Source organism: Sapajus apella, unplaced genomic scaffold (assembly GCF_009761245.1).
Source record: "Sapajus apella isolate SASKATOON/1434 unplaced genomic scaffold, GSC_monkey_1.0 scaffold22, whole genome shotgun sequence".
Taxonomy (NCBI): Eukaryota; Metazoa; Chordata; class Mammalia; order Primates; family Cebidae; genus Sapajus; species Sapajus apella.
In genome coordinates, this window is record NW_022436962.1 from 16977379 (window position 1) to 17002887 (window position 25509).

The 25509-nt window shown below is 41.9% G+C and overlaps 1 protein-coding gene across 7 annotated transcripts in view; it reads left to right on the forward strand.

Moving 5' to 3' along the window:
* PROX1 (prospero homeobox 1) overlaps positions 1–25509 on the forward strand; it is a 52497-nt gene that overhangs the window by 20909 nt on the left and 6079 nt on the right. For 6 of the 7 annotated variants that reach the window (XM_032289217.1, XM_032289214.1, XM_032289218.1 and 3 more), the window contains exon 4: positions 2320–2514. In XM_032289217.1, the coding sequence (XP_032145108.1) occupies positions 2320–2514 (195 nt within the window). Of the gene's footprint in view, positions 1–2319; positions 2515–2733; positions 7998–25509 lie in introns of those variants that run through there. The other variant, XM_032289219.1, reaches the window with a different exon arrangement.

Below are 25509 nucleotides of genomic sequence, written 5' to 3' on the forward strand. Positions count from 1 at the left end.
GTTTCTTCAGCCCATATTGAGGCTGAGATGTCCCGTGGGAAGCATTAATCAAAGTCACAGAGACTCGTACACTGTGGAAACACAGCCTCTTTATTGTAGCGATTAGTTTTTGCAGTAACACATTAACACACTACAGAGCTTTCCTTTATAGAACAATTGATCCTTTTCTTGTAAGCCACTACAGAATGAGGGAAATTAACTCTTTAAAGTTTAATACTTTTTCTCCCCCAGTGTGAACATTTAGAAAAGAGGGGACTTGCTTTTGCTTTTAGCCAGCAACTAAAACTGAACAAATTTTAGTTCACTTCTCGTGCAGGAAAACCCTGCTCTTCAGGCTGTTCTGCTGGTCATTTCGCTTGTCTCATGTTTGGGGAGTCTGTTGTTTTTGTCCATTCTTTCTCTCTGGTATTTCCATTCTCCAACAATAAGCTTTAAATCTCCCTTTATGTCCCATTCGTAAATAATGGCAAGTGCACTTACTTTTTTGTCCTCCCCATTAGGTCATTCATGACCATTCTAGAAAAAAAAAAAATACCCTTCTATTTTTTTCCTCTACAGTACTCTTGTCCATATGAGACAATGTCTTGTAACAATGCAGAAGCCTAATCTCCATGTCAAAGCAATTTTCATTCCCCAGTGCACAGCCTGCTATCATTTTGTAATGTTTTGTTTCTTATTCTAAAAGAATTAAAAAGGAACAGTAAGCCGTCACGGGGGCCTGTAGTCCTTATCTCAGTGTCTGGAAATTTGGACAGTGTATTTTACTGCTGAGATAAAATGGAAAGAACTCCAAGTTCAGCAAATCGTAATGGGTTTAAGTTCTATTGAAATCGGCAACCAGAAGATCAGATAATGGGGGTCCTTCAGTTGTCTTTTTAATCGGGTTCCCCGCGAGGCTGAATAGAGACAGAGCAGACACACAGAGTGAAAATATAATTCTTGGATAGGTTAAGTACATGTTTGAACTCTTGCAAGCAGAAGCGATTTGCTGATGACTTAATCATTTTCTGGTCAATTATCTGTAAGGGCCCTTGCAACTCCATGGCAATTATGATGCAAGTTGGCCTTTTGGGAGAAACACCAGTCTCTCTGCTTCTGTTTCCTTGTGACTTCCATCCTCTGCCATAAATTTTCATTCACTTATTATCTTTGCTGGTATAGAAACAACTTTCTGTGTAGTAATTAGAGCCCCAATACACACTTTAGCTGTCATCTTGTTGGAGTCTGGATGTTCTCATGGCCAGGGTTTGATAAGTGCTCTTTGTTGATTTTTGATGAATGTACATCTTTTTCTGGGGGCCCAGGGAAGGGGATGCCTGTGATGACAAAAGGCAGGGGGTTGTCTGTCAGCTTGCCTGATATAGAGGTATGGATTTATTGGTTTTGACTTGGCAAGTTGAGACGCATCTGTCCTTTACGTGAGCAGAGGACTGTCAATAAGGATGGTATCATTTGCAGTGCATCCAGGAAGCCATCTTCGTTTCAAAGGTCATCAGGAAACCTTGGTAAACAAAGTTTTGAGGCCTAACCATGTTATAGTAACTTGGCATTTTAAAAAATGTAATAAAGGTCCTGCCTATGCCATCTGTGTACTGTGTCCTAACCACGCCTCCCAAATATGACAGAGATACCAAGGGAAGCAAGGGGACATGGGTCTTATCCAATGCTGGCTGCAGGAAGCAGATGAACAGGCACCGGGGCCTGACCAGACCTCATCAGATATGAATGCCATGGGCAAACATTAAGTGGAATCATAGTTGTATGGGCACGGGAATCACTCATTGCCAAAAAAATAAGCAAAGGCCAACTCCTCCCATTTTATGGGAAGGCCATTTATCTGCATTGAAGGGGGCTGTGATGTGGAGATACAAATCCTCATTTAAAAAAAAAGGTATATCAAACTAGTGGTAGAGTCACGTGGCATAATACCTCCGGTACTTGGGAATAACAACACTTCCCAGGATTCTATGGCTTCAATGAATGTCCATAAGAAGTATATAAATGCAAGTTGTTCTACTGAAAGATGAAGAACAATGGTTAAAAATAAAGATGTTCGGCTTAAGGAAAGTCTGATTTAGAATGTGACTTTTTCACTTGAAAGGTAGAGGTTGTGATATGATTTCCATTACGGACAGGTTTTTATAATTTCTTGTGAGTATATTCCTCCTCTTGCCTCTCTTGCCACCATTTTGGTGGAGTTAAATACGTATCTTCCCAAGTAAAGAAGGGAGGGGAACTTTAAAAAATGCTTCAGACACTTAAAAAATCAATGAAGAAAATGGCAATGTTCTTATCCTTCTCAACATTTAAATTTAACAGTTCAACAGATGCATTACCTCTCAGCTCATCAAGTGGTTTAGCAATTTCCGTGAGTTTTACTACATTCAGATGGAGAAGTACGCACGTCAAGCCATCAACGATGGGGTCACCAGTACTGAAGAGCTGTCTATAACCAGAGACTGTGAGCTGTACAGGGCTCTGAACATGCACTACAATAAAGCAAATGACTTTGAGGTAGGAACTAATCTTTATTTTTTGGTCATCTCCGTTTTCCTTTTTTAAAAAATTTACCTTCTTTAGAAATGTACCCAAGTCTGTTTCTGTGTTGGTTTCGCATATAAGCATCCCCCAATAGAGTATCAGGTAAAGCTGCGATGAGGAGCTTCCGTAGTCCCCACTGGAATCATAAGGCTCTAACCCATTGCCATTTTTCCCCATTCCCTGGCTTTCCAGCTGGTGTGGAAGACTCATTTGGCCACAGAAAAGGGAACTGTAGAATCCAAAGAAAAATGGCAGCAAGGAGCAAAGACAGAGGGATTCATTTTCCAAGGAAGAGGTCCCTACTCCAAAAGGCCTTTTTCATATTTAGGTTCCGAGATATCAGTGAGCTGATATGTGTTATGTGCAATCGTAGCTACCAACACTATTTTCTTAAAAAGTCTAGAAACATTGATGGGGAAGAGATTCCATGTTTTCTGACTTTGACATTTGTTTTCTTTATGGAGGAAATGGTATAAGAATTTACTGAGTACATAAGAGATCCACTGATATCTTTTTTTTTTCCTTTGGATTTTGTTTCTGTTTTTGTTCTTTTTGGAGGGGAGACTTGTGGTTACTTCACCTATGTGTACCTTCACAAGCATGCTGCTCTTCGTACAAACAATCTCATACATACTTATATATATCTATGACATGTATATTCCAGATCCACATAAAGCAGCATAGAGAATTCCCGGAAAGCAATATCCATGCATCAATGAAAGATGTGTGGCTATGAGTAAGGCATTTCTTTATGGGCTAATGTGGTGCCTCAGCAAACAGTTTTTATCACAACATGATGACTCTCTGTGAGACAACACTAGCAAATCTCCCAGTACTCACAAAGGCATTTTGCTGAGTCCTGCTGGCTGTGGCAACAATAGTTGGAGGTGGGAATATGGCAAGAGTTCTGCAGGCCAAACTCCCTGATGCTAAGAGCAGATGGGCTGTGGCTTGACAAAGGTGGTCCATTTCTTGTATTATCTTGGTTAGATGCTGTGCCACCTTGAAGGTGGGAATTTTTTCTCCCACATCTGTGTGCACTTGGACCTTATATTAATATTCTTGCTTTCTTCATGTAGCTAGGTATCCAGGAATACCCAGGAAGTTCCAATTTTCAAAGGAAAGAGGGCACCTTGGTCTAGCACTGTCAGTTAAGGGGCGTGACCCCTAGTACTCTTCCTTCTTGCCCACTGTTTTTTCAGCTCTTGTCCCTACAGTTCATAGCAATGCAGACAAGTTACAGTGGCTTATATAGAACTAAACATGGAAGCTCAGCAATGGGAAAGTCATGGTTTTTCTTTGAAAGTTTGAGTGGTTATAGTGTAAGCTACTAATTTATCTTTGCTCTCTAAGATTAATATATTTCTTGTACGATAAATGAAGTTTAGGTGTTTTTGTTTTGTTTTTTTTTTTGTTTTTTGCTAAATATATTAAAATTGAAAATTCTTCATGTACTACTCCACTATTTTAAAATCTGTTTTTAAAGTCTCAGTTGTAACAGAGCACTGGCTCACTATAATGACAGAGCACTAGCAGATTTCTTCTAAAGCTGAAGAATATGATTATGGCTAACCATTTTAAAGAAATCTTATTAAGAGCGTCATTTCTCCCCTGCCCTTCTGATAAGCCTGTTGCCCTAAACCTTAAGCTAAGAGATTTCTACGGTGTGCTGGTGAATTATTTACATCATGACCTAAGTATTTGTTTGGCAGCATACATCAAACTTCACAAAAGAATTGCCCAAGTTTCATGAGATGGCTTCTGCATTTTTGCTGTATCAAATACCCCAAAGGACAAATCCTTAAAAGTGCACACGAGGGTTTTTAGGGTTATTTAAACCTTACCTGGTTGGAATTTAATCCCCACCCACAGCCCAGGAGCCAAAATGACACAAACAGGGGACGACTGGCATCAGGAGGTACCTGACAAGCTGCTCCATTTAGCATCATCTAAATCCTCATTAATATGATTAACATCTAATATTTCTCTCTTTGTGAATCATATCCACTTCCAGCCAGGCCACCTCTCCTTTATCTGCAGTGTCTATTTTAAGACTGCTTCACTGCAAGGAGTATGGGGCCTAGGCAGGAATTTTGTCACTTCTCATGTGACTTCGGACAGTTATTGGACTATTCTGGGTCTGATTCCTCCTTCAGTGAAAAGAAGGGAAGAAAGAAGCAGGACCATGGAGTGTGCCCTGCCCCCCTACTCACACGCTCGCACGTCCACACGCACACACACGCACCCACCAGCATACGTCATCCTAATATCACGACATCGTTTTTTCATTTAGCCTCTCCGTCTGGCTCATTTACTGACAAAAGTTTCAGATAAGGTGAGCCCTTCTTTTCCATGCCTTTGTGCATGGAGGTCACTGCTTAAGTGAGATGCTTAAAAAGCCACCGTTCTTATCGCGGTAGTTTCGCTAGTGTGGGCGGTGGCTGAGAGCCAAAAGTAGATCCGGCACCTTCAGCTGAATACCTTCACTGATATTGTGCGCACGGCTTTACTTTTATATTTAAGTTTCTCCTCTTAAGGTCAAGTAAAATGAACCCACAGTTTAAGTATTAGCAAGTGAAGAGGATGGCAAAATGGAGAACTATGCACGTTGCTTCTTTTGAAAATTTCTAAATAGAGCTAAAACATGGTAGAGGGACTTTGAAGCTACGTCTACACGATACCCCAAGATCCAGTCGATTCCAAGGAATCGTGTCACTCAGCTTAGTAGTAGCCGGTCAAATAATAAAATGTCTTATTGATTGCATTCCCAGATTTCTCAATCAGTTGTTGGGAGCAATAAAATAGCTAACATTTATTGACTGTTTACCAATGTTCTAGGGACTCTTCTAAGTGTTTTACCAATATAGGGCTTATTTAACGTGGGTAATAATAATGACAATGATACCAATATAATAACAAGAAAAACTTCAGTTTGCCCAAAGCTTTACTACTCTTCAAGCTATTCTAACTGAGGGCAGGCAGATGGGGCCAGGGAGAGAGAAGGGGGCTTGACGTGTCTTCACTACTGCTTTATTCTTCCTTCTTTCTCTTCCTACCCCTTGTCTTTTCTCAGCCTTCTACTCCATCTCTGCCTCTATGATAAGCTTGCTGGTGGCACTTCTGTCACTGCTTAGCACCACCCCCATCCAGCCCCTGCTGCTGATGACTCTCAAGGCTAGAGAGGCTGCTGACCCCTGGTCTAAGGAAAATAAAGCAGATGGGGAAGGTTTATCAGCAGCAGAGAGGGAGTGGCTTGCATCACTCCCCTCTCCTAGACCCTGCATTTCCTGGCCTTTGTGAGTCAGGACCTTCTAAGTGGCAGGAGAGCTTGTTCTGCCTTTTGTATCAGTTTACACAATGGCCAGGATTCTTGGCATGGTGTGCAGACTTAGGGTGGTGAGTGATTGAGAAGACCCAAGGGATGTGGAAGAAGACACCAAAGGGGAAAAATACAAAATACACTTTTAGTTTGTACTAACGGGAGGAAGCTTGGCCATATCACACGGGTGGGTGTCTTGCTTCTGCGCGTGAGTGTGTGAGGCACGCAGGAGAGCGGTGTGCAGTTACCGGCTGTATCCTTCACTCCTGCTCCTCACATTTAATGAGATTGGCAACAATAAATTTGTCTTTCCAGGTGTGATGGTATATATTTCTATGCTTCATTCTCACTTCACTTTGAAGAGCTTCCAAAAAAATTTTTATGGGCACAAAAAGGAGGTTTGGGATTCCTTCCCAGTTTTTAAATCATACTGATACTTGTGACTTTAGGGGCATATGCATTGGATTTTATTGCTTTTGTTGTTTTCCTCACAACTGTGGCAGGAAAAGAAGATGACGACCACTGTCAGTTTCTGAGGCTGGTTTACCTGTATTGCAAAGACCTCTACTGAGACAACTAACTTGTGTAACTCACGAAGATTAATTGCACAACATAAGGAGCCAAAAGACATGCAACTTAGATTGGACTGTATTACCTAGTTTAGCCTATCTATATAGTGCAGCTGAAAATGGCAGAATCATCCAAAGGTCGGAGGGTTTGGGATAGTCTAAGTTGAGAAAATAATGTGACGGATTCCTTCATCTAGGCACACTGAGCTCTCTTTCTCATTCCTGGGTACCGTGAGGTAGTGTTTCCCATGTCATGGCAAGCCACGCATCCCTCCTGGGTCCCTTAGTGGCTAGCCATTTACCTGTAAGCAGGGTGTAAGTTTCCAGTAAGAATGACAAATCTCTCTTGTCCTCACTAACGGCCGAGATTTGGGGATGGGAGGCTTCAAAATAAATTGAATGGAGAACTTGATTCACTGATTAGTGGACTTATGAATGCCATTTTCTAGGGGAGTAATAATATTACCTCACTGGGCAGCTACTCCATCTTAGAGCCTGTGGATTTGACAATTTTCTGGGTGACACATGACAGGGAAGAAGGGTACTTCCACACACCTTTGAATGTGTTTTCTTACTTTCCTCTTGGAAATAGAAAATAAAAAAGCAGCACCCTTCCCCCACCGCACACACAGACACATACACGCTTGCTGAATATGTTCTCTGCCCATACCTACCCCCTTCCCAACCTACTCCCACTTTCAACAGAACCCACACTCCAGAAGATTTAATATATCTGGAAGACTTTCATTCGCATTGTCGTCTCTTTAAAGAAAAATGAGGACAGGTGGATTTAGGAAGCGCTTCCCCCTGCTCCAAATAGATACTTAAATATGAGTGATCGTTTGGAAAACTGGCACATGAGTGAAAGCCTTTCACTGCTGTTGCAGTCTTTTGGCCTCAAAGCTGCTGAGCCGTTTAAATAATCGCATAACACACTCTTGGTGGGTGGTGAGGAGAAAAAGAAACCCTTACCATTTCTTCCCTTGCCAGTCCTACCGTTGACAAGTCAAATTGATCTTTTAAGAGACCAAATGAATGTTCGCTAAATATATGTACACACATGGCTGCCTGGAAACATACTCCTTCTACAGAATGATTGCCTCAAATTTGAAGGAGAGTGCAGTAAAGACACCAGGTTGGAAGTGGGGTTGAAGGGCTGGGGGTGGAGTGGAGGTAGGATTCTGTGCATGCATGAGGCTTCATTTTTGTACCGCTGTCCTTTTGGGATTCAAGGTGTTCATCAGTATAATGAAGCGGGCTCATTGATTTATCATCTATTTGGTAATGTCATTGCATTTTTAGCTCCCTGTGTCTTTTTTGTCATTGGGTTACATTCAAGCACAGTAAGATCAACTTTAAAACCTCCTTACTCAACAGCTTTATTAGTTATAGCATTCCATGACCTTTCTCAACATTCTTAAAGAAAAAGATACAGTGTAATGTCGCTTTACTTTGCTTATTGTCCTTTGTTGGGGTGAACAAAGCATTTTCTACAGTGGCTATATCACATAATTATACAGCTTTCAATAGCAGTGTCTTGGCACATATCAAAGTTCAGAGGAGCCTTTAGAAAAAAAAAAGATGTTTTGTGGCAGCCTAGGGAGGGTCTCATCTTTCCTTCAGAAAATAGTTCAAGGCTCTTCTGTCAAGCTTCCCTACTTAGAGCTTTTTCTCCTCCTGCTTCATAAAGTTTAAAGGGGATTCAGTGGAGTTCTATGATCTATTTCCTTTGAAAGATTGTTCCTCGGCACAGAGAGGCCCTTTGACTTCAAGAGTTCACAGATTCATGTCTTTAGGTATCATATGTCTGACCTTATCAGTTACTCCATTTAATGTAGGAGAAAAAGTCTCAACTCTTTGTGTTTGTCTGTTTTGCCTCTGTGAAATGATTTGCTGAAAAGACCATCCTTTTTAACACACCACTGAGAGGCCGTTTCTGACTGTAACCTACCCTGTGGCTTTTCTCTCTTTAAAAAAAAAAAAAATCGTCCTTGTGTTTTGTGTATGGATGAGTTCACAGTGAGAATAGAATTATACAAGGGCAGGCGCACACACAAAAAAATCTTTGCTTTCCTCTCTCACCTCCCGCACCCCCCTCCCAATGATCTATTGGCTCTCTTGGCGGCTGTACCCCAACAGGCGAAGCCATTTAGCAAACACAGAGGTAGCGGCTGTGGCGCTGGGACAGTGGTGGGTTTTCCCTTGCTTCGACCTACCCCTAAGGCCTTCATAATTAATTGTCCTTCAGCGATGAGGAAAGTTCAGAAACAGTGTGTGGAGTGATGCCTATTGTCTGATATTCAGTTCTCCTTGCCTCGCTTCTTTCTCTTCATCCCACAAAGGGTTATCAATGGGAGAAAGAGAGCAAGTTCTCTTCTGAGAGCCACTGGTGGCGGCTGTAGCTTTCAGTGGGATGTTATCATTGTGTTCAGCCCATCCTGGATTAAATGTCTGAAGAAGTTCTAACAACCTTTTGAAAGACAGCCTGTTTATTTCGCCTAGATGAAACAAATTCATTTAGCAAACCAAAGCTTGTTCGAAGTTGGTGATCCCTTTTCACATGTCAGATAACATTTTAGATCAAATTTCTTCATTTTTAACCCCCCCCCCCCACAACACCAAGAATGTATTTAACCTGAACTGTTTGGTTCTTTGTACAGGGCAGAAATTCTAATGACCATTCAGTTATTGCTCTTAAATACATCAATATTAATTTATAACAAAACATTTTTTTGCAAACATTCCTTTTGATGAAGCATCCAAGTTTTATACTTGAAAGTAGATAATTAGTTTCAAAATATTATTTCTCCTTCAGTGACTGCCTTCAGCCAATCTTCCATTCTATCTTGTAAGATGACGTGAAACAAACACATTTTGTCTCCCTGTATCCCCCAATTTTTGGCTGAGACACAAAATAAAGATGCAGTGTCGAGATAGCTATTTGAGAAGGGTAGGGAAAAGAGAACCGTCTATTAATGATCATTATACTACTGTTCCTGTTAAATAGGGTGAAGCCAAGAAAAACAAATATAATCGTTCTTCTGAGGAGCAGTTGAACTAGCAAATCGCAGAGGTTTAAGATATCTACATTGTTGTGTTCGTGGCAACTTCAAGGCTGAAGGGAACCATATTTAAAGGCAATCTCTGTGTCTCTTATAGCAGTGTCTTTTGGAGGAAGTGACCGACAGGATGGCCAGAATCGATTCTGCCCCCTTTGCTCTTTGAAAACAATTTCACAACAGACCTTTTGGTATTTAAAGAGAACCTGTATATGGAAGTTGACACAACTAATATAGTCATACCAAAAAGGGGGTCATAAAAAATTAAAGTTCTTCTTATGAATCTTTCATGAGAAGCAATGAAAAGGGACACTAGTGCAGCCAAGTTCTTTGTGCTACAAGCTCTTCTTCCGGGCTCTGAGCTATTGTTCTTTCAGCTCCTCAAACAGACTTTCACTTTCAAACTGACAAAAGTCACTTAAAAGCCAGACAGCTGTACTAACACACCCACCTTACTGAGCCAGAGCCACTGGCAGGTGACAAGGCCTGCTGAGAGACCTTGTTGAAAATGGGCAGGGGTGACTTTCTCATGCCTTAACGTTGCTTTCGCACTCACTTTGAGATGGCCCATTGACTGCTCCTTCGTAACCGCCCAGCCCCAAAACAGGCTCCCCAAAATATGTTGTGCGTTTTCTTTGCAGTGTGCCACATGGAGGCCATGATTGTATTTCTGTCTTAGGCTTGTGTGGCTAGGCGTGGGTTCCTGGAAGTTTGCGCACTTCTAGCAGAAGACAGGGAATTTGACTCACAAAACTCTCTGCGGCCTCTTTTCCTTTTGCCCCTCCCTTCAGTTCAAATCTCGCTTGAGCTTTTTTCAGATTTCTGCTGCCTCACTAGGGTTGGACAGAAAACACCCACCAAAGATGGACACAAACGTCCCCTTCGGATTTAAGATCTAGACAGAGATCGTTAGTTGGGTAGTCCTGCCTGCATCCCAACCCTCAGGGCAGCAGCCGTCGTGGGCCGTGGGAGGCCTCCCTGTGTGCGCATTACAGGCCTCCCCTCCCCTGTCACCTTGTGTACAGTCTGGTCTGTGACACTGATGGTGATTATGTCATTATTTTGCTCTGGGGGCCCTGGCACATCTGCAGAGCCCAAGCACATCTTCTTTGTTGCGTTGGCAAATGTCCCACGCCGCAAATGCTTCATTAGCCCTGCTGCCGGCCTCCTTGCCAGACGCCTGTGCCCAAATCCCGGCTTCTTTTTGCTCCGTTCTTTTGTGTAGCTGATGATCATGTATTCATCTTCCTGGTTCTTCCCCATTTTCCTCGACTTCTGAACTCCAGATGTCCCAGTTTTTTGCCCAAATCACTCCAATGTCGACAATGAGAAACGAAGTGACTCTTTACCCTTGAACCCTTCCCCACTCCTGATCACTTTTCCTACTTTTTTTTTTCCCAAAATGAATAGTGACTTGAATAGTTCCCCACCGTGAGGACTAACGTTTTCAAACTTGCAATTTGAAAAGTGATTGCTTCCAGTTTATGATGAGAGACAGGGTTAAAATGAGTTCAGCATTATTAGGTGTTGCTTATTATCTGCGGCTTTCCTCCATCCCCACCTCTGCCCCCTCCCTATTTCCTTGGCTCCTTTATTTGCATCTGTGCATTGCCACATTTTACCAATTTTCCAAAAGCACTTTGAAATGTGAGTACAGAAAATACTCTTCATGCCTCGCTGTGCATGTTTAAGTCATCTGAAGGTTCCTTTCTCCAAGTGGAATCTTCAACTCCACTCAACCCTCTCCCAAAACCACTGCCTCCTCCTTCTGCCCCAGCCCTCAACAATGACCTATTATTAGATACTTAAAGTGATTAACACTTGGCTGTTTTGGAAACAGCTAAAACATTTCTTTCTCTAAAGCTTTATTCTATATATCTGACAGAGCCACAGCTTTGTGAAGGTGTGCTGGTTTCTACGTTAGCTGCAGTAAATTTTAGAGCTTAATATCTTGGGCTGTCATGGGTACTACATAATTGGTATGTTTAATTTCCCCTTAAATTTGAATTAATTGATCTGTGTTAGCATATTACAAGCAGGTTCTCCAATAGCGTTTCACCAGTTTTTAAATTCTCTCTAATGTAACAACATAAAATGATTTAAATGTCTCCATCTTGGAGCAAACCATAAGATTTTAGTTTTCGGGTATAGTCAAAGGAGTTAAGTGTATATTTTATAGGAATCATGGTCAGATCACTGCCATGAATTGTAATTCAAAATTCAAGACAAAGACTCTGTTCAGGATTAAAGAAAACTTCCTCAGAGGAATGACTTGCCACATTGTACCAGGCTCCTGAGATTTTCAAATCCCTCTCAAAGAGGGGCACAAGAATATGCATGTTGCAAATATTAGGACCAATGTAGCCAACAACGTGAGGAGAAAGGTGGTCAGAGAAGATGGGTGGGCTCCCCAACCATCCATCAGCCCTGGGCAGGGATCATATTGGGAGAGGCTGGTCCCTGTCATTGAATCATTTTCAAAAGGCTCGAGATGTATCCAAAACATTCCTAACCTCCCAGTTGCCCACCATTATGGTTTTATCACCCATGAGTTTACTTAAACCTTTTTTAAACTTAACCTCATTCTCAGAATATACCACTCCTTAAGATAATAATTCTCTAAATGTACTACCTGCTGAGAAAACCGTATCTTCTTTTTATGGTTTTAAAAGTGATTCCCCTAGAACTCCACAGGGATATCCCTTGTTATAATATCCTGGGATTTGTGAACAGGGTTGTGTCCATATTCTCCATTTCCTTTCTGATTTTATAGACTTTGATCATTACTCCCTCTTAATCTTCATCTCTCCAGATTAAGGAGCTCTAATCCTTTTTAAAAGCCTAATCTCATACAGTAAGTAGGCTGCCCCGGATCATTTTAGCTGCCCTGTTGTAATGCGCTCCAGCCTGACTGTGTTTTTCTGAGGGACGGTTACAGTTACTAACCCACGCGGCAGAACTCCAAGTGTGGACAGTCATGCCACAGTTTGGTGATGGTGCCTCGTGCACAGCCAATGGGACTTTTTTGATTATCCCAAAAGTTTATCCTCAGAACCTGGAATTCTTGAGTTGGATCTCAGTAATGCTGATTGGTTAAAATGATCCTGGGAGACCAGCTGATCAGACTCTTGGCAAGTACTCTGGCAAATCTGATTGTGTGTACAGGACATACCCAGCCAAACAGAAAATAGGCAGATCCACCTCCAGGTGTTTTCAGTGTTCTTATAGATCAAGCACTGGGGTATCTGACATCATGAGGAGATAGCCTTAGTCTTGAACTTGAGCCTGTAACAATGACAACTCTGTGGGAAAGCTCTAGTTTCTGCTTTATTTGGTATTATTTTCAGGCAGGAAATGAAATGTTCACCTGCAAGTAGCCAATATTTTATATAAAAGCATCCCCTTGAAATCTTATAAAGAAAATGCTTTGGGGAATCTTTCCACTATGAGTGGTCCTGGATCAATACCAATGTAGAATTTAGAGAGTGGACTCTCCAGCCAGGCCCTGGGATCAAATCCCAGCTCTCCTGCTTTCTAGCAGTGAAACCCTGGCAAGTGTCTTACCCTGCCTATAACTCAGTTTTCTTATCTGTAAAATAGGGTATGTAATAGTGCTTACTTCACAACAGAGTTGTTGTGAGAATTAAATAAATCTACACGTGTATTAGCCAAAGTAAGTGCTGTATAAGCATTCATGTGTATTCATTTGCAGAGCCAAATATATGTCACCTTGTTGCTGTGATATCTGTAGTCCAACAATTGCACCATTTCCTGCTGACCCTAAATAGGAAAGTAAACAAATAGGCAATGAGGGAGCTCTCATCAGAATTGGGAAAAATATTCAGCATAAAACTGGTTTTCATAAGAGCAAGGGTTCCTGCTCTGAATGTGGCTGAAAATGCAACACTAGCCTGGAACAGCTTCAGGACTCTGCGGTCATCTGTTCCAGATGAGAAGGACAGGATGAGATGCCAGGGGGTGGTGGAAGGAGTGCTGGACTGGAGGGCCTGGCTCTGGCCACACCTGCCTCATTGGGCTCTACTGTGTTCACCTTTTGGAAAGTGATTAAGATTAAACTCAAGAGTTTCATTCTAGCTCTGAAATTTTGTGACTCTAGAATAGAGAGGCATTCTGTATTCTCTAAATAAAGTATCTTTTGAGTCTTGGTCATGATGCAAAGCTTTAAGCAGTGAGTATAGAGGCCCTGGGAATCCAGATGGCTTCCATGTGGGGCCCCTTCTATCCTGGTGACTCTGCTGCAGCTTAATTATCTCAGTCAAAATCTCCAGGGTGCCTATTTGCATTTTCTCCCAAGGCCCTCTTTTCAGATCTAAATCTCAACAGTGCCCTTGGAGACATGGTAATTCCCTTACTGGGATTATAGAGACTACTTTTTCAAATTCATAAACAATTTATTGACTGAATTGGCACTATCATTAGACTTGCTGCTCACTTTATTTGTTGCCTTGGCTGGGGTGGCCAAACAATGAGGAAATTTGTCAGTGAAGCCGTCATGCCATTGGGTTTTCTAGGAGGTAGTACAGACTTGAACAAACTAAGTGTCCCCACACACATTCCATGCAGGCCTCAACACAATCAGCATTTGTAATATGCATTAACCTCTATATAATGTACATGTCCTCTCTTTCAGAGCAGAATTGGCTGGGGGTTTTTATTCTTTTACTTTTATTTTTTGAGACAAAGTCTTGCTCTGTTGCCCAGGCTGGAGTACAGTGGCGTGATCTCAGCTCACTATAACCACCACCTCTCAGGCTCCGGGTATTCTCTTGCTTCAGCCTCCTGAGTAGCTGGGATTACAGGTGTGCGTCACCATGCCTGGCCAGAATTGGCCGTTTTAGATGATACAACTACCTTCCCTACTAAGCCTGCTTGGTAGTTTTTGCAAAAGCAACACCACTCGTTTCTTTAAATATTCCCCAAATGATAGTCATTTAGATCATAAAAGTCTTTTCCTTTGGGATTGTTTTGTATGTGTGAGAGTTTGGGGTTGGGAGGTATTGAATCCCCACACAAGCCATTTGGATATGTATTCTTCATATTTTTTACAGCTAATGCACCTAAGTTCTGTTTTCTTAAGGCTACTGTAACATTTTAAATTAGAATATGGTGCTAAAAGTGACTTTTAATAAAATATTCTCTGAGAACAAGGAAATACTTGGGCAGGGAGGGATGTTTCAAGTAGAGGTGATGGGAGAGAAATGACGGGAAACTGAAGTATGTAGAAGAGGCTCATGGTTTCAAGGCCACTGTGTTTCATTTAGAGCATCCATTTTCAAAGATTTATCATTTTCAGTGACCTGAAGGTGTACAAGATAATCTGTGTGTAGACACCTAAAACTGCCTTTCAACAGGGACAATTCTAGGTAGTGACAGCATCCTAGGATGCCCCACCCTAAACGTTACCTCAAGTCCCATTAGGTAGAAGTCTAGTGGACTTCCAAAAGCCCCTGAGTTCATTCTGCAATCTGCCTGCCTTTCCAATCTATTTACCTGTCTCGAAAAAGGGATTCCAAAGCCCTTCACAAGCTCTTAAGTAGCTTTTGAAATACAGCCCATCCTTAGTTTTGCAAAGGGTAATTGCACAGGAAAGGCCAATAGAATTCCCTAGAAATACAGAACAGAATTTCTCTGACAGAACAAAGATCTCGCAGTCAAAACCAAGAGATGGGATTGGGGCCAACAACCCCTAGCCTTTCCTAAAGCAACCCAGGTATTATTTGGGGTGTCATAAGCTATTGCCAGCAGAGTGCCAGCATCCCCCATGAACTGGTGTTCTCTGAAGCTCTGATTTCCTACCATCTGTATCACAAGCGCTTTCTTTGGTGCTATGAGCAATCCCGTTCTCATTGCAACCTGCCTGAACCCCACTTCCTAACAGCTTCTCCCTAGGCTCCTTACTCATATTGCTCCATCAGTAGCACTACAGGGCACACAGACTAGTTTTAATATTAGCCTAAGCAAAGCTTAATTATGAAGGTAAAGCTGCGGCAGAAAACAATCACGTAATGCATTCTCAAACGAAACAGGAGTAACTGTGGATTATCTGTGCCCCAGCTTCCCTTCATGCAATATTGGAGTGTTTGTGCTGTGTTGTTTTTGGATAATCTCCCATCCAAGCATGGTACCAAGCTTGGCCCTGCTTCTTTTACCACCTCACCCAGTAATTGTAGCAAATGTTCAACTTGAAGCACTGTCAGCTTGTCTTGAACTCAGACACCAGTGGCATCAAATTTATGGGGCTGACTGAAAGGAAAATCTGTTAACACTATAAAGGGACTGGTATATGATTGCAGGGCCTATTTTTCCATCTAAGTATTGAGCTGATTTGTCAGATGTGTCATGAAGCAGGGATACATTCTTCCGTTTAGCACATTTAAATATTTACTGGCAGGAAAGCTCCCAATTAAAGGTTCCTAATCTGAGCAGGGTAAGACTGAACTCTTCCTGGTCCTTGACCACCATGTGTGTGGTTTATTAACTATTCCCATAGACATAGGCAGCCTAAACTACATCAGAGGAATGGTGTGACATTGCAGTTCAAATTCAGGTGAATCAATCCCAGCTATCCTGCAAGAACTGGTGTACCCACCCAGTGAGGCACCAGGATCAGTGCAGAATGAAAGACCATTAGACCTCTAGCAAAGTTGTTAGCCCTCAAGTTTCACTAAAAGCAGGGGGGCTGGCAAAGTATGGCCTATGGGCAGATCTGCCCCTCAACCTGTTTTTATGGCCCCAAGCTAAGAATGACTTAAATTTTTAAACAGTTGTGAAAAAGAGGAAGAATATCCAACCTAGACCAAATATGGCCCATAGAGCCTATGTATTTATTATCTAGCCCTTTACTGACAAATTTTGCGACCATTGGCTGAAGGTTTTTTCTCTCCTTTGTGGGACATGAACTCTGAGATTCATTCTAGTTCTCAAGTTCCAAAATTCTATGATTCTTTGATGGAGAATAGTCTTGGTCCAGCGCTTACTTGAACAGCCTAGCAGATGAGCAGTTTCTGCACAGTGCTTCTAGTTGTTTTTAAGATCTTAAAAGTATCTATGTAGTATCTCAGGGGGAGAGAAAGAGGTATTAGATTTGAGTTTTTGATGCTTTTTCTTTGATTTTGCTTGCACATTAGTTTGTTTAAACTTGGAATCACTTTTGAGACCTAAGCAGAGTTAGGGAGGGAAGGAAAATTTACTTCATTACAACCAATGAAGTGACAATTATGTTTCCTAACACATATAACACCAAGACTTCCATGTGTGAGCAAATAAACTAGCCACTTTAAGCATGTTCACTGAACCAAATTTCAGACCCAAAAAATAATTTTGACAGTCTCTCATTGACTTGTCATTCTGCTCCTAGCAAACTAGTACTATCTTTTCTGGGGCTGTGGAAGAGATGGCTTTATTTACCTCTATTTCTATGTGTAGATTTGCCAATGGAATACTTACATAATTTAAAATGTATGTACAATTTATTAAAGGTAGACTAGAAGATGTTAAGACATGCTTTTCTATTACCCTATTACACAATTAATCAAAATGCTCAACTCTAGCACGTTGTTGATAATTATATAATATTTTAACAACACATATGTTATCAACATCACAATGTTGTAGAAATTTTATTGTTAATACTGTATTTTCTAAATACCCACTCTTTTTTTTTTTTTTTTTTTTTGAGATGGAGTTTCGCTCTTGTTACCCAGGCTGGAGTGCAATGGCGTGATCTCGGCTCACCGCAACCTCCGCGTCCTGGGTTCAGGCAATTCTCCTGCCTCAGCCTCCTGAGTAGCTGGGATTACAGGCATGCGCCACCATGCCCAGCTAATTTTTTGTAGTTTTAGTAGAGACGGGGTTTCACCATGTTGACCAGGATGGTCTCGATCTCTTGACCTCGTGATCCACCCGCCTCGGCCTCCCAAAGTGCTGGGATTACAGGCTTGAGCCACCACACCCGGCTAAATACCCACTCTTAAAAGACAAAGACTCAAATTCAGGTAGAAAAATAAAGAAGATACTCAGGGTGTATCTCTGCCCTTCATTCATCCTGTGGTCAGAGAAGTCTGTGTGAGGGGTTTGGCCAATAGCAGCCCCCCAGATCCCCACACCGCAGACCAAAGTTCAGCTCCTATGATCCTTTTCCATGAAGTTCCCTTGTTCATTCAAGGTAGATCCTTAACCTCCCTCCTTGGCAGTTTCCATGTGACTGTTCATTCTTTTTATTACACTTCCTCCAGGGGGCCATTTCCACCATGTCATATCTGGTTGCTATCAGCATTTATAAGGGCTGGTGTGGCATTGGAGGATGTCAAGCCATCTGACATGGAGGTGTACTGCCACAAACTCCATGTAGGTGACAGGAGAGACCTGCTTTCCTATTGCCACTGTTTCTGATGATCCCTACAGCTCTTTTGGTCTGGCTGACAAAAACCTTGGGGCTATTGGGTGGCTCATCACTTCTGCTCCTTCCCTAGCCTTTCCCTGGGTTTGCTTCCCCCAACTCCCACACCCTCTCACACATTAACATGACATTGCCTGGTGTGCACAGAACGAGAGCAAGCCTCCACCAGCTGAAACCTCTGATCCCAAACTCACTAGAGAGTTTGGCTTCAGGATTTTGGCAAGAAGGCCGATTGCCCATCAGGTCAGCATGAATAAAGATTTCTTTCTTCCTTTCTTTTTTAAAGTCGAGCATCAACTGAAACTGCTCCCAAAGCTCTGTCTCTCAAGACATTTTAACCCCTTTCACCTAAGCACATTTTCTATTCTGAATGCGTGGTATTTTGTTTTATTCTTTTCCTGTGAGATGACCAAGAAATCTACTATATGTAAAATTTGAAAGCCAAATAAATTCTAAACCAGTCTTATCATTTTTAAAGTATGTTTATCCAGCTTTGTAGTAAGAACAAGCAGACTGTTTGAAGGCCACATACTTTTCAAACCCTGGTTGCAACACGTCTGCCCCGTTTTGAAACTGTCTTTATCTAGCCGAGAAAACGAAAATCTATTTGACAAAGTGGCACTCTGGCCAGTTTATCTTGCAATATGGCTTTAGCTCACTGAGTCTATTGATTTCCTTAAATTAATGTTTACAGAATGCTACTGAATTTTGCTCAACAGAACATTGTTCTTTGGAAGCTTTATAAAAAAAAAGATACTGACTGTTATTGCCATGTGTTTCTTTGCTTAGACCAAGGAAACACAGTTTTTAGGTTTTTTTTTTAAGACAGCCTTGAACTATAGCCACTTCCTACAAGCATTTACTCTTCACATATTTAAATAGGAAAACATGCAGCTAGAAAGTGGGTCTAAACTGCATGGGTATTAGACGAATCTAATCCTTTGTGGTTCCTGAAAGGTGAATGCCACGTGGAGCACTAGAGGGAGAGAGACTTTAGGCCTAAGCACAGATGTTACTGAAGATCCTTCCTCTGCCTCATTTGGGGTGACTCAGCAGGCACCTGAAATCAACTTCACAGCCAGTGCTCCCGGGTCCTACTAGTCTTTCCAAACACCAGCATCCTAATAAAATTCAAACACCATTTAGCCATTGGGAACTCTAAATATAACATCTTGCCCTTTGACCACGGTGTTCAGTGTTCAATACACAAAAGCTAATCTCTAAAGATGATTTTAAAACTGACCTTCCCAGGAAGTACACATATCCATTCAGCTACGAACAGTGCAGAAAACAGGATTTTGACTCATAATTGTGAAATGGCCAAAATAAAACGTAGGGAACACACAGCAACTTTTCTCAACTGGTTGACTCAGCCAACAAACTCACCCAAGCGAACCTCCTCAGAGCACCTCTCAAAACGGTGCTTGGCAGACATTTATTAATCACAGTGAAATGCCTCCCAGGAATTAGGGCTCCTCTTTAAAGGTTCAAACTTGTAAACTACCTTACATTTGGATGATATTTTACACTTCCCAAAGTGCATTCATGTTTGATTTCCCATTTGATCCTTCTCTGGAATGAGAAGGCACTGGAACAGAATCTCAGGATTCACCGTGTGTAGCATCCTGCACAACTCCTTCTCTTCTGGAGGGCCTGTTAGTCCCTGGCTGTACACACAGGATAAATGCACGCATGACTGCAAAAGGAGACCCTTAGTAACTGCATTTTGTGACCATATTTTATAGCTCCATGATTCTTCTTTTCTGCCTCTGGCAGGACAGTTTAGTGTGAGTGAGACAGTGAAGAGGAGCAGCAATAACGTATCTGTTCTTGCCTTTTCATCTGATAATCTCTATGAGGAGTTACTAAAGCATCTGGGTTTATCCATTTAAGTCCACTCTGTCTGCAGTATAAGTCCCCGGCTTGTGCCACTGCTGTCAGGAGACAGGTCTCTCCTTGATCAATATTTACTTAACAAACAGCAGGGATGGGAGTTTGTTTAGAGGAATCATGTGCACACTAGGGTGAATGAATGCTCGGGAAAGTACTTCAACTGTTTGTCTCCTTCCTTAAGATCTTTGTGTGTGCGTGTGTGCACACACACGTGTGCAGATGTCCTTTCTCTTTTTAACTTCTCCAAAGACACTTCGAAGTCATCTAGAAAAATACCTCACTATGTATGATTGGTACATCATTATACCATTAAAGAGCTCATGATGCAGATTCAGGTTTTCAAACCCAGCAAAGTTTGATTCTTCTTTTGTGCTCTTGTATAGGTTAACCATTTGGAAAGACTCTTAGGGTAAACTAAATGAACAAGCATCTTCCTTTGACCCCTTCCAGATGAGAGGAAGGGAAGAAAACACAGATAACTATAAAGGCAGTTTGACAAGGCAACTCTAACTATGTATTTTTGATGGCATTACCTATATATTTTTAAAGGCCCAAAGGGACGAAAAGTAACTCTCTCCACATTTTCAGAGCTAATTGCCTAGTTGTCAGCATTAGATATATTTAAGTCTAATAATATATATGAATTCCACGCTGTGAAAGTTTAGAGAGCACTGTTCTTTCAAGTTCTCTGAAACAATTGTTTGAAGGATCAAGTCAGCGCCTTCAATGCACTTGACTTGTAGGCATCTGGGGCTAGATGGAGGGGTTTTGTTTCTGGGTGTGGGGAGGAGCCGGGGGGCGGCTGGGGGAGTTATTTATTTATTTGATTTTGTGAATCAGAGTTGTAAAAGCCATCTGAAATATTCATGCAGAATAGTCTGAGAAGCCCGTTTCTGTTTTATTTACTGCACAGTAGAACAGCCACAGTGGATTAGTTCTACAATACCCGTAACAAAAGCCCAACAGCTGATGCATGTGATGTTAGGAGGTGACAAAACAGTTAAAGTATGCTGCTGGCTACAGGCAAGCAGTCAGCAGATGCAGACAAAAGGGTTTGTGACAAGAATAACTCTCTCTCCAAGGCGAGCAGTGAAGAGTATCCAAAATACCAGTACCCTTTTCTCCTTGACATTGTCTTCTTACAGTCAGCATTTTATTGCCCTTTTATAGTATTAAAAAAAAAATGGAGGAAGAAGGAGGAAAACCCACATACAAACTAATTCACCAAAATACTAGGCAGGATGTTACATTTGTTAGCCATCCTGCCGGTACACATGCGACCTTTTCCATTTCTCCATTAAAGCAAGTTTGAAAAAAAAAATTAGCTTGAAAGACCAACTGTGAAGATGATTTCCCCTGATAAGTTTGTAATCTATTGATAGGCTTGATAGGCCATTGGAGTCTTTGGTTATGGCTTGGGGGGGCGGGTAGCTAGGGAAAGAAGTCGATGCCTGGTTTGTTTTCTGTCCATTTCAGTGAAGATCATTTCAGTGATGCAATGAGGCCAGAGGGCCAATTTTTAAAGGGGATTGAGGATGGAGGAGTGTCCGTGGAGAACTGAGCAAGGGGCAAGGTTTAGGTCCCCCGCAAGAGGCTGATGAATGAGCTTACGGACAGTTCAGAGGTGTGAAAAATCAGCTTCTCTGTCTCCAGAAAATAGGAGAGGCTGTCTTCTTTTTAACCTTTGTAATTCCCCTTCTATTCTCTGTGACATTCATTCAGCTGCCAAGAGCGTTTGGCAAGGTTTGGGCCAGCAAGCACACTTCCAGTGACCGCTAACCTTGGTATGTCCTGACACTTATGATGAGTATCTGCAGGACACAGAAGGCAGGCAGCCTGCTATGTCAGGCTTTTATTATGTACTGCAGAGGCTAGGGACAGTCAGTTTAATAAAACAAATCATCCTTGAAGGTAAAGCAACTGGGAAGAGGAGGAGGAAGAAGGGGGAAAAAATGTGTCTTTGCCACTCATTCCGATGGAAAAAAAAAAAAAAAGAACAGCAAAACAACCACCCAGCCAACACACGGTGTGTGCGTGTGTGTCTGTGTGTGTGCATATGTGTGTGTGCGCATGCAACCCAGCTGTGGACTGGGCAGACTTGAAAACCTCTTCTCATATTCCGCATTTCATGGAAGCCCACAAGGCCCTTGTTTGCTCTGAGGAGATTCAAATACAAACTGTGATGAAATTGGTAGAGGCTGATATCCAGCCCCCTTCAAATGTATGCATATCTTCAAGTACCTCATTACTTTATATTCTCCCCCAGTTATCAAGGCAAGACCATCTGGGATGAGGTTCCTATATTGGGATGCCTTTTTATCAAAACAAAGTTTCCACTCTCCTCTCCTGAGGAACGCTGGGCAAAGCAGCTCCCACAATAGCCTCAGAGCTCCAGCCAAAGACTTTGGAAGCCTTTTGTTTTTTCCCTGTGGCATGTCCAAAGGCACGGCCTTCTCCCCTCCTCCTCCCAACCACCCCCCGCCAGCAGCCTGCATTGTCTTGCATTCCAGTGACTTGATTGACTGTTACCACCTGATGCTGAGGAGATACTCTAGTGCTCATTCTGCAGATTGTTGGGTTCTATTAAAAGAAACCTAGATAAGGGATTACTTGTCACTAAGGGATTTTCTGCAGATGTTTATTGGTGATTGGAAAGCCATTAGGTGTGAAGAGGTGCAGAAAAATATGGGCAACATCATTCTGATAAGGCTGATCTCTAAGATGCTCCCACAAAACATCAGAAAGTCCCCCTCTTCTTCTGTTCACTGGAGCTGGGAGTTTTCAAGCAGAGGCAAGGATCTCTTTTTCCATGGGTGATGTTTCTACCTGTTGATGAAATTCACTGGCATCCTCTCAGAAGATTCAGAAGATCAGTTGCTACCCAAATGTGTACCTCTGGGAGCCACCAAAGACATGAGCTGCTCCAGTAGTTTAGTATCTCATTATAATTTTTTTTGTGTGTGAGAGACAGAGTCTCGCTCTGTTGCCCAGGCTGGAGTGCAGTGGCACAATCTTGGCTCACTGCAACCTCAGCCTCTTAGGTTCAAGCAATTCTCCTGCCTCAGCCTCCCGAGTAGCTGGGATTACAGGTGTATGCCACCATGCCAGGCTAATTTTTTGTATTTTTAGTACACATGGGGTTTCATGGTGTTAGCCAGGATAGTCTCAATCTCCTGACCTCATGATCTGCCCGCCTTGGCCTCCCAAAGTGCTGGGATTACAGGCGTGGGCCACTGCGCCCGGACTACTTTCTTTCATCTAGTCCAGTCCATTGCATGAGTATTGCCTCAAAGTAAACACTATATTATCTAATCATTTCATTTGTTCACAAAGAATTCATTCCTTCCCAAACATAAACCAGTAACCAAAGTTTCCTCCTGGGCCTCTTTTATACCATTCCCATTTACTTTGAAGTTACTAGCTTCTCTGTGGTTTCTCAAGATTACAGAGCCACAGCTTTTCAATGTTTTGGTGCCTCATATAAATAGTAGAAATTGCTGAAAAAGCATTAAAATCCTTCAGTTACACTTCCCTCCCTCCCTTGGTGCCGATGTTCTAGATGTACCTCTTCTCCCTCCTCTGACGATTTTGGACAATGTCCACTCTTCCCCTGTCCGCAGCTCCCCAGACCTCCTGTGCAGTTCTTGGTATGGGCAGGGCTTCCGGCCTTCTCTGGCTTCCCTGGGGCAGCTGCCCACACCTTCACCCCTCAAAGCTCTCTGTCACAGCATGCTGCATCCCTGAGTGCTCAAGGAATGTAGATTTTCATTGAGGCTGTATTGTCGATGGCAGGTGAAACCACCCTTTTTGAAATGTTTATTTTAATAAATGCCTATGATTGGCCAGGCGCAGTGGCTCACACCTGTAATCCCAGCACTTTGGAAGGCCAAGACGGGCAGATCACCTGCAGTCGGGAGTTTGACACCAGCCTGGCCAACATGGTGAAACCCCGTCTCTACTAAAAATACAAAAATCTGCCAGGCGTGGTGGCAGGTGCCTATAGTCCCAGCTTGGGAGACTGAGGCAGGAGAATTGCTTGAACCAGGAGGCAGAGGTTCCAGTAGCTGAGATTGTGCCACTGCACTTCAGCCTGGGTGACAGAGTGGAACTCTATCTCAAAATAAATAAATAAATAAACAAACAAACACATGCCTATGATTATGTTTCTGTAGCATTTGGCTAACAACTCCCAAGGAGTGAGAGTGGGCAGCTGCACTGCCTCACTGTTCTCCAACCACATTCTCTCACTCAGTAATGCTCATTTGATAAAATGTAAAGGATTATCTTTGAGGGTGGAGTTGACTGTACTAAAAAAATTGCTTCATAAATTTTTATTTGGATAAGGTGAGTGGGAGAGCTAAGTGCTCCTCCAACAAATACTCATATATACAGGAAATTTGGGAGGAAATCACCCAAAGGTCTGTGGAAAATCCACATGAATTTTCAGCAGAGAATGGCCCTTGGGGTTTATGGTTTTGCACATTCATAGCAGACAAGGCAGCACTTTGAAGGATGTTCCAGGCAACATTGGGAACTGTGTCCTAAGAAAGTGGGCCACTGTGAAAGTCTTTGGGAGGGTCTGCTCAAATAATTACATTTTTAAGACTGATTGGCGCCAAATGAAGTCCCTTTCATTTTTTCTGTGGAGTTATTATTTTTTTTTTATAAAGGACAATTGACTTGCCACTGGGAACAATGAACTCCTTTTTCTAATTTTAATTGTGAAAAACAGGGATGTTGGGTGATGATTCTGGTTTTCTTTATCAGTTACTACTATTATTAAAAAGTACATTGCACCAATGGTGGGGAGAAAGAGATGAAACATGTTCGATATTACAATACCTCCTTTTTACTTCGGTAAGTGGCATATCTGAACTTGGATGAAAAGTCTTTCATCTCTTGTATATGTGTTGATACATATGGCTACAGGTACACCTGTGGTACATTTATGTCCTTGTATGTCTACACTTAATGTAAAAATGAAACTTTACTGATGTATAAGTACCCCCACTAAAAGAAATACACTGTCAGTGTGTACTTGGAAAATTATGAGTTCATGGATAATTCTGTGATTCCATTATGCTGGTGTGGGGATAGACAGACCTTGCTTTACTATGAGTAACTTACAAAGAGTACAAAATAAGTACATCAGTAGCTACTGCTTTCCTTAGTCAAGAGATCAGATTATTAAGTAATTAAGAGAACACACGTACATACACACACATAACCCACATACATATTAATTGCTGTGGAAGAAAAGCCTTAACAAGTTGGGATTCTAAAACGAACATTTGGGGAAAGTTTATTTTGGATGATAAGGACCTTGAGCAATTTCTTTACCCTCTCTGAGCCTCAGCTTTCCATTGTGTAATTGGGATAATAACACCTCAGAGAGAGATTGGGAGAACTGAATGACATAATTCACATTCAGTACATAAAACAGTGCCTGGCAAGTAGTAAATGCTCAATAAATATTAGTTTGTATTATTAATATCAGCTGAATAAATCACTCTCTATTGGAGCAATTCTAATCTCAAGGTTAAGTAGTTTGTGATGTAATATTTTAGGATTAGTTTTGTGGCTTCATGTTAACACCATTATTTTACCCCTTTGTGTACATAGAGTACTTTATATTTCAGATTAATACACAACTTGGCATCTGAGTCAACAATCCTCTGATGCAAACAGATAACTGACATTTTAGAAGAT